Source organism: Siniperca chuatsi, linkage group LG2, assembly GCF_020085105.1.
Source record: "Siniperca chuatsi isolate FFG_IHB_CAS linkage group LG2, ASM2008510v1, whole genome shotgun sequence".
Lineage (NCBI taxonomy): Eukaryota > Metazoa > Chordata > Actinopteri > Centrarchiformes > Sinipercidae > Siniperca > Siniperca chuatsi.
In genome coordinates this window covers 7,756,805-7,772,535 of record NC_058043.1, presented here as the reverse complement: position 1 = coordinate 7,772,535, position 15,731 = coordinate 7,756,805, and the positions used below count along the sequence as shown (strand labels likewise).

The following is a 15,731-nucleotide window of genomic DNA, read 5'->3' as shown; positions in this document are numbered from 1 at the left end:
GGCAAAATATTAAAATTTCACTGATTAAAAACAAATATTTGACACCATTTGATAAAGGGTCTGTTCTTAAAACTGCTTCACACTGGTGTCAGAGGCAAACTCTATACCATCATTGAATCAATCTATAAAAAAAATCAATACTGCATTAAACTGATAATAAACTAACAAAATTCTTTGGCAGATCAGAGGCATAAGGCAAGGATGTAGTCTTATAGTAGGCTCACTGTAGGAAATAAAATGTCTCCTATATGGAGACAACCTTATCATACTATTCTCAGCAAAACAACTGTATTGCATACACCTTGAGAGAGTATCTGTGATTGTCAAGAAAATCCAGGAGCCAGAAATATTTGTATATATTTTACGGTTTATAGTCAAACGCTAACAAACACCACCAGCTTGGCTTGACCATAAGCTCACCTGGGATGTTTGACACGGCAATAAAGAGCCAAACTTAAAAAACATGCACACTGAGGCACGTATTAAATAGAAAGGAGTTCAAAAGGAGTAGAGAGGTGGGCTTTTACAGGGCAAGCTACCACCTGATTGGGCAGTGAGTGCATTTATCGTCTCAGGATAAATCAATAACAAGATGGTTCAAGTCCATTAGAGAGCTCTGCCCATGCTCTTAGAACTGAAGTTACATCCACTTCTAACTTCTATTTACAGTGCCTAATAAAATTGGGATATTATAGTAATCCTGGATCTGCAGTTGCTGCACGGATGCATCGCATTGAGGACTGCTGACAGCTAGATTAGTGTAGTGATTCCTAACCAGGGGTACTTGTACCCTAGGGGGTACTTCTGCAGTTGCCAGGGGTATGTGGAAAGATTGTTGAGTAGCTCAGCTAAAAACAAACAAACTATGATTTAGAAAGAAAAAAAAATTCCACATATTTCTATTTGGAGGAAAATAAACACACAAGTACAAAATTGATGTGAGGCGATGTGATCTTTAGTATATTTATTGTCAGACTAACCAGTGAACTGCCTGATATGATAAGCCAACTGACACGTCTCCCACCAATCTGAGTCAGTTGTAACACCTGAACACCACGTTCTGATTTAGAGTGTGTGAAAACTAGTTAGCAGAAGAGCAGAGAGGTCGGAAGAGATAGCTAAAAGTGTTGAATAAACAGTTGAAACTTCCAGCTTCAGCCAATCCAACGGGTAGTAGTACTAATGCAAACTTGACTGAACCTTCTGAAGAGAGACAAAACCTACAAATCAACAATTCCAGGGTCGCGCTGCCTTGAATGAAAAAAAAATACTGTAACAATTTCTACCTTTAATAATTAACCGTGTTCAAAACATTTCATTTGAAGTCAGTTCAAATTAACACATTTGTAAAATTAGTAGTGTCTGTGAAGGGGTACTTGGGCTCATCTGAGCTGTGGGGGTATCTCAAATAAAAAAAGGTTATGAACCACTGGATTAGTGAACCAGTATTCATAGCGAGGGTTACAAAATTATTAATATTTTCACATAGACTTAAAATGCTTAAATATATAACAGTCCCCCCATGATAGTTCTGCAATGTATCTGCATACACAGCGAGTAAAATTTATACTTCGCTGAGCAAAGACCTCATGAAGAGCTATGGTCATTTTCACATCAGTGTCCACCAAAAACAAGTTATTCCAGAGAAAAAGTGTTAATACAGTGAAAGCTAATTTCTCTAATAACAGTTTTAAATTTGTGAAAACAAAACGTGCTATATTGTCATATTTACAAATCACTTATTATGTTTTGAAAAAGAAATTATAGTCAGTTCCACTGTGCTGCAGTTTATTTATCTGCAGTGTTAATTAAAGGCAATCTATATGAATGATGAGACTCCACAAGCTAAAGGTTAACGTCAGTTCTATCTACTGTGTACTCAGTCCCATCTACTGTACAATAACTATGTATAACAACATCATTTGTAAAGGTGTGGGGTTGGAATACTAAGTAGGGAGATTTAGTCCCTCAGTTTCTTTATTCCAATCATGCTTTTTGTTTCAAGTCTTTTGCAGATGAAGATTAATTTGCAGAGCATGGCGCTCTATCAACCCCAGTGACACAAAGGGCAAAGATATAAACTAATTAAATACACCAGTGCAATTGATATTTCCCATGGATCAATGTGAGTGTGGGATCTGTTAATTAAATCCGTGATAATGTTTACTTATCATAAACATTTCCCATGTTTGAGCACAGCGAGATAGGGAGATAATCTTTGCTGTCTGACAGATTAATTTTAGGGCAAAAGGAAAAATACTTCCAGCATATACGGACTGAATGGGGAGGGTTCTGCTGTTGAATGTTTATATTAAAAGTGTTATCAAAGGAAATCTTTCCAGCTTCTTTATTGAGTAAACATACAAAATGTTACATATAAGGTATAGCTAATGTTTGAGCAGATGTTAAGAAATCAAAGAAATCAGTCACTATAGCAACCAAGCAATCTGAATCCTTGGGCTAATGAAAGTAAAGCCCTCACAGTCCCCTAAAGCCCATGCAGCAGGGTGGATTTTGCATTCTCCCCCCTTGCTAGTCTCCTCTGCGGTATACATCGGCATGGCACAGGTTATCACACAGTGGATTAAGAAGGCGTGTCAGAGTGTGTGCCAGAACCTCCAAGCCACACTCCACTCATCTATTGATCTGCGTGCAAGGGAAAAAGACCGGCACACTTAGCAGCAGGCAACAGCCCCCTGCCTGCCCTCTGTTCCCTGCAGTGGGACTGATTGCTTGTCTCAATCATCCTTTCACCCCCCCCAACCACCCCCTCCTCTACACACACACACACACAAACACACACTTCCACACACACTCAACATCTCCCTCTCTTTGCCCACATTCATTCCTCTGCTTCTGTCTCCAAAGTCTCGGCAGCAATCTCTCATGATTTGACGGCCTCTGGTTCTTCTTGTGAGGGTCATCAAAATCTGCAGCCTTAACCCTGTCTGAAAGGGCTGGGACTGCATGGTAGGAAGCAATTAATTGTGCAGTGAGAAAGTCCTTTAATTAGGCAATGCTTCTGGCTATTTCACGAAGACCCTTCAGAAACAGTAGGGCCACTCGGAGAGAAATAAAAGATGCAGTGGCACACCAGATTATTAATGGACCCCGGGGCTCCTGGTGAAGCACCACCGTGGGGTAATTCTCACTTTCTGTTTCAACGCCTTATAACTACACAAATGCTACACAAACTACAAATGCTGTTTACTGTGAATGTGTATTATTGGGCTTGGCTGACATATTATATCATGTAAAGCCTGACTACCAGAGCAGCTTCAAAATCCTGCAGTTAAACTGTTTTTAAACCACTACCAATCACGGAATGCAGAATCGTATGGAAATGCTTAAAGTCCAAAAGGGTTTCGAGAAAACTTCATAGCATTAACAAGGCATTGCTAATTGGCAATACGCTGATAGGACTTTAATACGGCATGCAGGAATGTCACTAAAAGCCACTGATATGCACACGTGTGGTACAGGGAAGGCTACAAAGTACAGCAGTGGGATATTGCTGTGTTTCCTCTAAATGGAGGTAACAGGATAAACACTGGTGTGAAGATGGGTCTGGGAAAATGAGTTTTGTGATGTCTAATCACTCACTAAATCATGCATGAGAACATTACCTATTTGTGATGTCCGCCATTCAGGGACATTTCGGAGCACGGCACCCATTTCAAACTAAACAAGACCATGGTTCGGTGCATTTGAAATGCTGATTCAACTGTAGGTCTCCCCTGAGCACAGGGCAGACCTGCCTCCGCCTGCAATGACAAGGAAGCCTCGGTGACCGTACACCATCCGTGAAATTAAATCAACAACTCGCTTATTGTAATTACATTTGGTTAAATGGGAAGGCAAAGTGTGGGTGTAATACAATTAACATGTAATTGTCATCCTGACCAGGTTGGTGCTGATCTATTTCCCCAAGGGATTCAATGAAATCCATCACCCCGCCCTCATCTCTACCATTTGTTTTTAAATGAATGATTGGATGAGTACGAGTATGTCACAGTGCTGCTGTGTGTGTGGTCATGAGCTAACTTGGAATTATATAGTTCTTTCTGACTTTTTTAAAGTTTTTATATACTTGAACTATTTTACCCCAAAATAAATAAAACTCAATATAACTCAATAGTGATTTTAAAAACTCTTGATGTTAAATATTGTAGAACTAGATACTGACAGACAGAGCAAAGCTTACTACATTTAAGCTCAATGCAATCCATTCATTTAAAATCTGTAATTTAAAAGCACTGACATGTAGCTTGACATTAAAAAGTGGAAAGTTAAGGCATAGAAGCGTGGGGGCTGTTAGACACTCACATCTGTCAACCTGCATTCAGTTCCCAACCTTTCTGCAGCAGATAGAGTTTTTATACACAGAAAACAACTTTTCATAGCATGAATGCAACATGCAATTCTCTTGAAGTGTCCTAACCCTGACTTTAACCTTAACTAAAGCTGTTTTACAACAGAAATTATATAAGCAATACAGCTCGTCATACATATCAAATAAACTAAATATCATATAAAACCTTGTATGAATTTACACAACACGGGCATATGGTTCTAAGTTTAAAATCCTGATTATTAACTATGAATTAAATTTGTAGTTTACATTTTAGTGCTTAGTGTAGAGAAAAAAATGTATACTATATTGAATATTAATATACTACCATCAGCTGTTATTCATTTGAGTTCATAGTTTACGTTTTGCATTTACATTCACCGTCATCCCCACATCACCCCAATGCATGCTGGGACAATTTTAAAATTGCAGTGAAATATGGTATGAGAGTTAATACTATTGCTTCTTGGTATAGTGTGAAAGATAGTGATATAGTGTGAAACAACAAAACCAGCATCTGTATAGCAAAACAGCTGTCAAGGAGTTTAAAGTGTCATTCTGTTCTTTGTAAATATATGATCTTACTTTTTAACTCAAGTTTAAATACATGTCATTTTAACGAAAGATGAGTGGATCAATATCTGAGTAAAACATGTCTTCTGGTTGAAAGATGGTCTTTATTCTCTCTGCAGCCACACTGCCCAAATCTGTGTCTTGAGCTTGACATATAGAAATTGTCTCATTGTTTGATGTCTTGACTGGGGTTTCTCTGTAAGGTATCCCCTTCCCCTTTACTCCACTTGCCTTTAAACTCCTCTGCTGTATTTCTCTCTAGTTCTTATTTTATTTCATGTCCTTCCTCTGCTATTTTATTACTTTTCCTTGCACCTCGAAGCTTGTTCTCCTTACACTTGGCTGCTTGTCATGTTGGTGATGGAGGAATCGAACCTTATTTTACTGTTGTTCTCATGGTAACTTGCTCCGGATAGCAGTGTTGGCTAAAGGCCGAAAACCTTACAACCTTAGATGTGTCAATTTCCCCTGATCAGTCGACTGAACTGAACATTTTCTAAGTCAAAGAAAGGCAAAGATTTCACATTTATCTTATCACACAGGAGTACCATGTCTGTGACAAGCGCTTGAGGCTACAAGGTAGTAGAATAGCATGGCAAAGACAGATTGGTACTGAAAGTACCATTACAGAGTCAATAAAATTATGAGAGTGAAAACAATGTGCAATATTTACATATTGATAGCGTTGTCTTCAGGGTGTTCAGGGTATGTTTTACACAGGTGTAAGATCCTAAAAAAGCGAGAAAATTCAATAAATGTTTATTTGGTGTTTTCTTTCCTAGTGAAGGCCAAATAAAGTCTGTTTATTTAATTATTTTAAGCAAACAGAGTTAGAATGACATGCTTTCGATCCTCATCTGTTCTTTTTATCCTCCTTAAGTCATACTTGATGTTGATAGTCTCTATAAACATTATTGCAGCATGGGCCTTCTCGCCCATATGACAGCTATGGATAACTTGCATGATTTGGCTTTGAATATCACCCATGTCCACACAGCAGCCATTGGGGAGGAGAGCTGCATGCTATGACTATGCCACTGTCCTCATCAGTACGCCTGCTGTGTTGCTGATAAAGGTGTGAGCAACAAGGAAAGGCTGGGGATGCTGCGCTTCACTGCAGCCACAGCATCCTCTGTGCTCAGCCTGATGTTTTTGATGCCGCTCTGACACAAACCATATACAGCAAGCTCTACTGGAGAGTCTACAGATGTACTGTATGCTTCATGCACCTCTATACCCTCAGTGTGAAAGGTAGCAGTACATGGGAAGAATCCAGCGTTGTGTGTTCTTTTTGTATTGTAATGTGCAAAAATACGTCAGGCTTCCTCTTGACATTCATCGAACCCAAGTGTTATTGACCCTTGCAGGGCTATCCTTGGGTAGACAAATATATCTCTGGCCACACATCTAAGCAAGACATTCAATTGCCCTTTAATCTACTTCCAATAACTTTCTCTGAAACCTTGAATGTTTCTGTGCTGACGCTCACAGCAAAGGCCTCTGGGATGTAAGAAGCCACAACAATACGATTGGAGCTACACACAAGTGCAGTGTTGAGAGACATACTGCATGCACAACAAACCCAGAACAAAGTGTGTGTGTCAAAGAAAAGCGCTCAAGGCGACGTAGGGAGTAGGAAAGGGTGGGAAAAAGAGGACGAGGGGGGTGAGTGGTTTGAATATGCGTGCCATCATGGCCAAATAAGAAGATTAATGTTCCGTCTCTGCTTTTGCCACTGGAAGACAGCATGCATTGATGAACCCCAGAGAGGAAGACCTCCTATACTACAGCGTGGTTGGACTGCATAGTAGGCTTAGGCCTGGGCAGAGCAAGGCAAGGGTTGGAGGAAAGAGGTTAGGAAGATAAAGAAGAACTGTGCTGCTCCCTGCTGGGCAGGGTCTGGCCATTCTTTTCCTTCATGAACGTTGACCACTGCTGAGTCTCCGCAATAAATGACTTATCCCAAATTTGAAAGAGGGAGACTTCTAATGCTTTTTCAAGACCTAGTACTAAGTCCTCATATGGCAACATAATCTTTTCTGAATGATGAGTAATGTTTGTTTTCACAATAGATAGATGGTATTTTAGAACAGAGTTTACTAATTTAACAAGATTTTGCCTCTTTCCTCAGCACATAAACTTCAGATGACCCAGTTGAGTCGTGTTTTTTCTCTGATTACATAAGTCGTAACACCAGTTGTGCACTTAGCCAATAGAGAGTGAAGCAACCACTGATGATGTGTGTGAGCCTCTGACTTAAAACATTGTTATTACATTTCATCGCATTACATCATCCTGTTTAAATTGAAATGACAGTAATCCTTTCTGTGTGTGTGTGTGTGTGTGTGTGTGTGTGTGTGTGTGTGTGTGTGTGTGTGTGTGTGTTGTGTGTGTGTTTGTGTGAGAGATAGTGCGTGTGTGTATGGGAAAAGAAGCACATACATATGTTCGCGTGATTATTCACGTGTGTATGTATGTGCGTCTGTGTGCAATTAGGACTCAGCCATAGTAGCATAGTGGTAATGCACATGTCTACAAAACATAATGTTGATGGTTCAAACCCAGCCTCAAGCATAATTTCTTCAGCTTCAGAATCATATATATTATCATATATTTTTCCATCATGCTCCATAAGGACATAATTCCTTCAAAATAAGTTGGCTAACTTGTTTTTATTTTATTTAAGTCACCCTCAGCTCAAAATAAAACCTCTGCATGTCCTACTATTGGCAAGTGGAAGTTCTATGTGCATACAAGGCAGCTTGGCGGTTCCTCTAAAATGTTTATTGCACATAATGTGTGATCTCAGTTTAAATTGTAAAAATCGGTATGAAGCTTTAGATACGTAGGATCAATGTAAAATGATCTCTATCACTCATGATGTGATTGGTTGTACTGATGGAACATAATTCCTGTAATATTGGAGATTATATGTTAATATTTCTGAGTTAGCAGGATCGTGGTGCAGCTGTAGAATGTGGTTTGAAAGTGAGATTTTTAAAAAGGCTTGCATATAGTCTGAATGTGTTTTAACAGCATTCCAGTGACTGTGTTTAAATTTACTACTCTTTTGTTTTAAAGATAAATGTGTACAGTCCGCATATACATGCATTAAAATCTCTATGTCTACTAGATGTTCAAATGGAGGCTCTGCCTTTTCTTTACCTGTTGCCATGGTGAATCGTAGTATCGGAGCTCCACTGAGGATGGCTTTTTTCATTAACTCAGAGTGAACATACTCCGAGTTGATTGAACTGACTCTGATCAGCTGTTCTGGAACCAAAAACTCTTGAGTTTTCCAATGCGTGTGTGTGTGTGTGTTCGTGTGTGTGCACTTACGCAGTGCAATCTTGGCCAAGTGCAGACGGTTGACCCAGGAGATCTTACTAAGGGGGTTGGGAGTGTTGAGGACCACCATGAAACTGACAGGACGTCCTGACCTGTGTGGAGAACACACAAACACACACACACAGGCTCAGATGCATGCATACATCAGATGTACTGATATAGAATTTTTAATGTTTGTCAAAAAGTTTTCACACTCAACACAGAATATAAACATTATTGTTGGTTTAGTCTCAGTTTTCAGTCTCATTTCCTCATTTGATCAAGTCAGACAGTCTAGTTGTGATCCTGGTATTTACTAGGATTTAACACCAAAACAGAGCCTCTGAAATGACAGTATTGTGTAATGACAGTAAAGCCGAACGAACCAAAATACATTCCCTTAACCGGAAAAAAAATAACTGCATGAACCCAGCATTTTTAGCACGTGTGGTTGTGTGATTGTGTCTGCGTTTGCGCAGGTGTCTTTTTTCAACCCTGTCTCCTAGAAATTATGTTTATATATTACTAAAGTATTTTCCCAATTACGTTGTCCTAACAAACATAATCGATACCTGAATTTTACACATCAAAGTCTATTTAGAAGTCCTAGGGAGTACTGCATATGTGGAAAAAAGCTGACTAGAGTGCTGAAGACTACAAGTTTGAAAATGAAAAAAAGAGAGTTCGAATCCTAAGGTAGGCAGTAAAAAAATGACAAATGGACATTGACAGTAGCCATGGAGGATCAAACAACTTTTCCATCACCTCTGACTTTATCCTGAACATCAGCTTCAATTTACTAGGGGGTTTGAAATCACAGAAGAACAGAAAAGTGTAGGCAAAAGTGCATTTTTGTAGATGTGCTATATATAAAAAAAAGACAGCAGAACAATACAGTCAGAGAAACAGGGCTACAACAAGGAAAAATATATTTTTCATTTCATGGGACTTTAAGTTTAATACATGAAGATTTTCTCTGTCAGAACAGCTGCTTGCAGTTTTACAGCAGTTCAGTCCTGTAAGCTGAGGCTTTCTGATTTTAGCCTGCATTCAGTCAACATTCAGGGCAGGTTGCGATGACCACACAGCCTGGTCACAATAAATCACTTCTAGGTGAATTCTGACGCTTAAAGTGCTACTAATGTGTAGGCTCTGGTGAGATCAGGCACGACCAGTACAGGCTCTGATCAGTAAAGGCTTTTTGGTGCCAATTCAAGCTCAGACACAATAGTAGACCATATCTTAGATGTGTGTATCTTTGCTGTGTGTGTGTGTGTGTGTGTGTGTGTGTGTGTGAGTGAGTGAGAGAGAGAAAGAGAGAGAGAGAAACTGATGATGTGAGTGTACAGGTCAGGTTATATAATGACAGAAATACATTCTGTGTTGACACCACATCAGGATTTACAAGCTGATGTCCTTCTCAACAGTGTCTTATAATGGCTCAGGTCAAGGTTGAGTGTCTTGTTGAACTTTGCAGGGTCATGCAACTATTAAAAGGATTGAGCCGTCATTTAAAAAAAAACTTAATGTTACAAACATTAACATTAAGCGCTTTTCAAAAATGTATTTTTTGAATATAAAAAAACCCTTTCGGCTGATGAGATATGTTGCTTGCTTATGTAAAAAGATAGCTGTACTAGTGACAAATGTAAGTTGTGTATTAACCAAACCATACAAAAAAATATGTCCATCTTAACTGGACATTCTGTTTTGTGTTGTTTTGTGTAGTGTGTTTTCGTGGCCTTTCTTGAAAAAGAGATTTCAATCTCAACAAGCCATTTATCTGGTTTAATAAAAGGAGAAAAAGACATAAATACCAAACATACAAATGGTGTATTATGCTGCAAGAGTGGTATGAAAAGTCTCCATGAACCTTTTTCACCTTAAACTGGGTCGCTGTTAGAATCCATTGTAAAAGCCACAAATTCAAGCCGACTATACCTGCCATGCAAAGGCGCAAGCTACAAACTTTTCAGAGGCATCTTTCAAGCCTGCAGGGGGTGAGCGTTTGGTATTCAAAACATAGCTTTTTAGTGGAACATTCCTTTAACCTCCAAATACACAATATCCCAGTAAACCAAAAAGAGTGATTAGTGTTCATAAATGAATGAAGGCTTTCAAAAGTTTAATAAATTAAAAAGTTCTCAAGAGACAGGTGTTCTGTCTCATGCACTACACTGACTAATCTATGCATATATTTCCATTATGAACGCATAATTTAAAGTTTAACTGAGTTGAAAAATGTCCTATCTTCCTCTTGAATGTAAATCATATGAATATAGTTTGCTTAAGGCCTTGTAACATGTTAGATCACACATCTTTATACTGGAATTTGCCTCTGTCCCTGTTTGGTAACTTTGACAAGTGGTTAATATGTTGTCATTTTCTTACAAGTACATATTTCTTTGTGGTTCCCATGTAGAATTAGAGAGAGCAGAGATTATTTTCCAAAGTCATATGCAAAAAATAAAACAAAGCACTAACTTTAATTTGCTTCTGCAAAAAGCAAAAAAAATTAAGCAAAAATAACTGAAAATCCTTATACCTTTATACCTATCAATGTGTTTTTCTGTGAATAGTGCCTTACAGCAAGCTGTAACCTGTTATGGGCCTAGTTTTCACATTTAGGAAGTGAACTACTGAAAGACATTGGTGCCAGTAGAGACTGTATTAAAATAAAATGAATTCTAATCTACTTCTACTGAACTGTTGAATCATAAAAATGTGTATGTGTCCTAAATTGCCCTTAATTTTTCTTAAGGAATTATTTCAAATTTAATTGAATGGCTTCAATTTGAGGTGAGGTGATACACACATGTGGAGACAATGGACTTCAGTTTCACTGACTGTTCACTAGAGGACTGCAGACTCCTTTTGAGTTGCCAACAGTTAACAGTCTCACTTAGCATACCACAAGCCATCAGGTGTTGTGTCTCCTTCATTACTTCAGGTCTGTCTCTTCATGAGTTGAGAGAGCTACAAATTGTATCTAGCTAGTACTGGCCTACAAAGTACAAGACAACTTGAGGATACTTATGTCAGTAAAACAGTGTTTTTATAGCCTGATCCTTCATGGCTGCCCAAACTTAACAACTCAGGTGTCTGAGACAGATTTTGTTCATGTCTTGCTCCATAGTGCCAAGTGCCACAGTGTGCTGGAACCCTGCAACGTAGAATGTTGTGAGCTAATATTTGTGGTAGTATGTTATGAGCTAAACAAGTATTTCTCTATACAAAGATAGCCCAAAGATGATTATTTTTTTCATTCATCTCATTATAGGCCAATGTGTCAGAATTAGATTCTAAGCAGCTGTTTTTGTCACAAATGGGTATAATTCCATAAGACCAAGAGCTCACTTTATAACACCAGTGACAAACCAGCTCTCACCACTTCTTTCTTCTTATATCCAAAATCAAGGTCACTCCACCTGAATACCACAAGGGATTCCAAAAATGGAAATGAAAGAGATAACAAAGGGTAGTTCTTATGAAAGTGATATAAAGGAATGTCACCAGCTAATAAAAAACACACTTAAAGTCAATACTAAAGTGAATGGGCCCCAAAATGCAAGGTCTCTCCCAGAGCAAAGTGTGGGCTCAACTGAGAGCCATGATGTAAAACAAACAAATGACTGCTAATAAATACAGTATGGATTTTATACATACTGTGCTCCTGCAGAGGTTGTGTTACGTGCTAGATAGAGAAACATACACACTCATCTTCTAGTTGTAAATTCTCACCAAAACATTTAGTTTCCTTAAGCAGCTATTTAGTCAAATTTTGGTCTGCTTGTTGGACCACTAGCCATGCCTGTGTGTAAACATTTGACTCTCTCTCCTGTCAACTAAAATAAAATAACTTGCTGAGCAGTCTAAAGTCAGACTGACATCATCTGCTCTGAGTTAGCAATGACTCAGCCAGTGTCTATCCATTGAGAGGGGCACTCTGTTGCCTGGATTGATCAGGCTTTATTGGAACTACAAGTAAGCTGTCTGGCCAAGGATGGGATGTCTTTTTAAAGCACTAAGCAGCTTTCCAAAATAATGGGCCTGTCTCAGTCACCTGTACTTTCTTTCTTTCAACTATTCTGAGGCGATGAAAGAAAGAAAAGTGGAATACAAGAGAGCACGAGAAAAGAAGGGGGTGTTGGGGTCTCAGGCACACATAAGGAAGACAATTTCACATTCAGACATCATTAGAAGGTAACAGAGTGGAGAACAGTGCGCAGCCTGAAATTCGGCTTCTGTCATACCTGCCGCTGCCCGCTGCAAATTTATTTTATTTCATAGAGGAAGGAAGAAAACGGCAGCGAGAGAGAGACACACACACACACATACAGAGAGAAAGAGAGATTGCAGACAGGAACAGAATAAAGTAAGTAAGATCTCAAACTTTCTTGACATGTTGAAAAAGTGGAGCTTTCAAAAAGAGGTGTAATTCATACCATTCGCTGCTTAAATATAGCAGAGGCAATTTGCCGAAGACAGAAGGGGAGACAGGGTGTGACGAGAATACAACTACTCACTTGGTTGGATTCCTTAGGCAACACTTCATGCCCACACGGCCTCAAACATGCTAAACTGAGCGCAGTCTCCGATTCCTTCCTCCTGCCCGCTGATTGACAGCCGCAGTGCAGGTGTGGTGCACTGCCAGAATGGAGAACTAGACTAGACTGCTGGCAGAGGGGAGATGAGGAGAGCTGAGAGGTAAGGAGAGTCAAAAATGGAGGGAGGGGAGAGAGGGCAGAGTGGGGCGAGGGAGCGAAGCGAGGAGCTGGCCCGGCTGATTTATGGGAGCAGGTCAGTGCTGAAGCACACGTGTGACACTAATGCACAAGGACGGGACAGATGTAGGAGTGAGTGCTGAGTGGCAGCCTGTCATGCACCCATCCTTCAGTTCACCTCAACCCTCCAGAGAAACAAACAGTCAGAGAGAAAGTCTGCTCTGCAAATAGTGAGATGAGTTAAAGGAGATGATTGAGTGTCCCTACAAGAGTTTGTTGATCTAGTTGTGGACGGACTTGACAGTCAGTCACAGAAAAATATTACAAGAGATGGACTTAAAGTAGGTTCAGACTGAATGTCATTTATAGAGGTGACAGGATTGTATACAAAATCGTAGAGTGGACACAAACAGACACAGGATTCTATGTAAGTGGTGCACAATTAGACTGAAATTAACAGAAAGATCTGGGGTTCATGGTAAGATTTGAGATCAGTCAATCAGTCACGTCTGAGCATTTACTTAAACACATACACACACTCACTACTATAGCTGATCTGTACAGTCAGTACAATGGCTGTTTGTGACATTTGCATAAATAAAGAGAGGTAAAAACTGCATGTTTAGACTCCCATAACAGGGTATAGTCAAGGTTATTGATTCAAATTCCAGCACTAAATGTATCCAGTGTCCCCCCCACCCACCCCCGCCCCCGACAGCTAACTATGTGCTGCCATTGAGAGAGTCACTAACAGCACGTTAACACACTATTCCTGTGTATGACGCAAGATGATGAACATGTATGTATCTCATACTGTTTAACACAAGTAAATACCTGGTTGTCACCATTTATACAAGACCCAGGTCTGTACCTTTTGTAACATACATGTCGCTGCTAAACCATAGAATTATACCAGACCTTGTATAATCTATGTGCTAAACATGGTTATTAACTTTAAATTCATTTCAAGTGTTTGCTGCAGTGTTTGTACAGAAGATGGTTCCAGAGGGTGGTGACCTGGCACCGGTCATTTGCTTCTTCAGCTTTATTTCATTTGGACAGCTTTGTAAAAAAAAGCTAATTCAAAATCAAATGACTACATTAAGATAGCATGACAATTCAGGTATCAGTCTTGTAAGCAATTTGTCAAAGGGGTCAAACCAACCACATAAAACCTCATAAAGTATAAAGGGTCTAAACTGAGTGTCTGTACCATATAACAAAAGCTGTCTATGTTAAAATTAATCTAGAGCAAACAATATGTAAAGATTAGATGAATGTCTCCTCAGTAAATGAGCTAAGTTGCACATTTCCCCAATTTGTTTTGACTACTCAAGCAGCAGCACAAACTTTTCCACTACAGTTGACCAAAGAAAACATTCCATAGGTGCCCTGCACCTGATAACTGACTAAAAGTAGAGGACTGTGGTTATTCTTGGTTGCTTCCAGGAGTGAATGTGTCTACATGTGTGAATGTGAAGACAAGAAGAAAAAAACTGCAGCAAGCTGTGCCTGGATAAATAAGGCTGAAAACAGTGGAGTGGAGGTTGGGGTGGGGGCAGAGGTGGAGTGCTATTCACATACCATTATACACTAAAGCACAATGTGACAGATGTTAAAGGAACACTCCAACCATCTTGAAAAGTACACTTTGATATCTTACTGAGAGTTAGATGAGAAGACATAGTCCATGAAGTGTCAGATGTAAGATTTGGCCAGAATTTTAGCTTAAAACAAAAAAAATAACCAACCTTATCAACAGAATGTGAAAAAGCAACAGTGCTGACGTCATGTCAAAGATTCTATGTATTGTGTTGCAGAGATATCTACTGAAATTAGCATGCTAACCTGCTAGCCCGTCTTGTGTTGTAAAACCACTTGTGCCTCTACAGGCGATATTCCGATAATTTAGCTCAGGTAGTTCCAGCTGAGATGTGTGCAAGCGGCGAGTTTGCTATGTTACACAGCTCTCTTAGCTTTTTTAGTCTAATAAATGAATAAAATAAACTCACAAAATGTCAAGAAAGGCAATATTCTTCCACTTTTCCTTATCAAACAAAAAAATACAACCGTACACCTCCTGAATTCACGTTTCTCTTTCACCAAACTAAGACGAGCTTAATTGCCTTAACTCGTAAAACACACTTCATTCAAACTGGACAGAAACAAAATAAAACTCACCAAAACCGTCTTGGTTAGTCTTTTAACTGTTCCAACAATCACAAACTCTAGTGGTTTGGTCAAAATAAATCCTTAATTCACCGCATTAGATGAGAAAAGAAACACCCGTTACTCCACTATATCTTTACATAGCAAACAGTTGTTTGCTGCTACATTAATGTTCAGAATCTCATATACAGAACCTTTAAACGGTCGCTTCACAAAAAAAAGCAAAATAATTTTGAGTGTTCAGAGTAAAAGGGACAATGATTCTGAAAAGAGTGATTTGTCAGTGCTGTGACAACCCCAAATTAAATTCCATTCACCCCCATTTTATTGGGGTGGAAGCAAAAATCTGAGAGGTGGATTTCGCAAAGTCTGGACAACTAAAACTATCTGCAAGGCTTGATGCCACTAGAGAGAAGCAATAAATTAACATTTTCTGTAATTTGGGTGAACCAACCCTTTTAGTGGGATCCTGCCATGCTCCTATCCACAGCACACCTCTCTTCATACACACATACACATGGAACAATCAGAGAAACCCCTCTGCTGTCCAGACACTGAGCTAAGGTCATAAGGACTCTCCAGAGCCT

The 15,731-nt window shown here is 39.3% G+C and overlaps 1 protein-coding gene across 5 annotated transcripts in view; it reads right to left on the bottom strand.

Moving 5' to 3' along the window:
- arhgef10la (Rho guanine nucleotide exchange factor (GEF) 10-like a) overlaps nt 1-15,731 on the bottom strand; it is a 112,586-nt gene that overhangs the window by 47,930 nt on the left and 48,925 nt on the right. For all 5 annotated transcript variants that reach the window (XM_044181984.1, XM_044182001.1, XM_044182011.1 and 2 more), the window contains one exon: nt 8,264-8,364. In XM_044181984.1, coding sequence (XP_044037919.1) covers nt 8,264-8,364 — 101 coding nt within the window. The remainder of the gene's footprint in view (nt 1-8,263; nt 8,365-15,731) is intronic.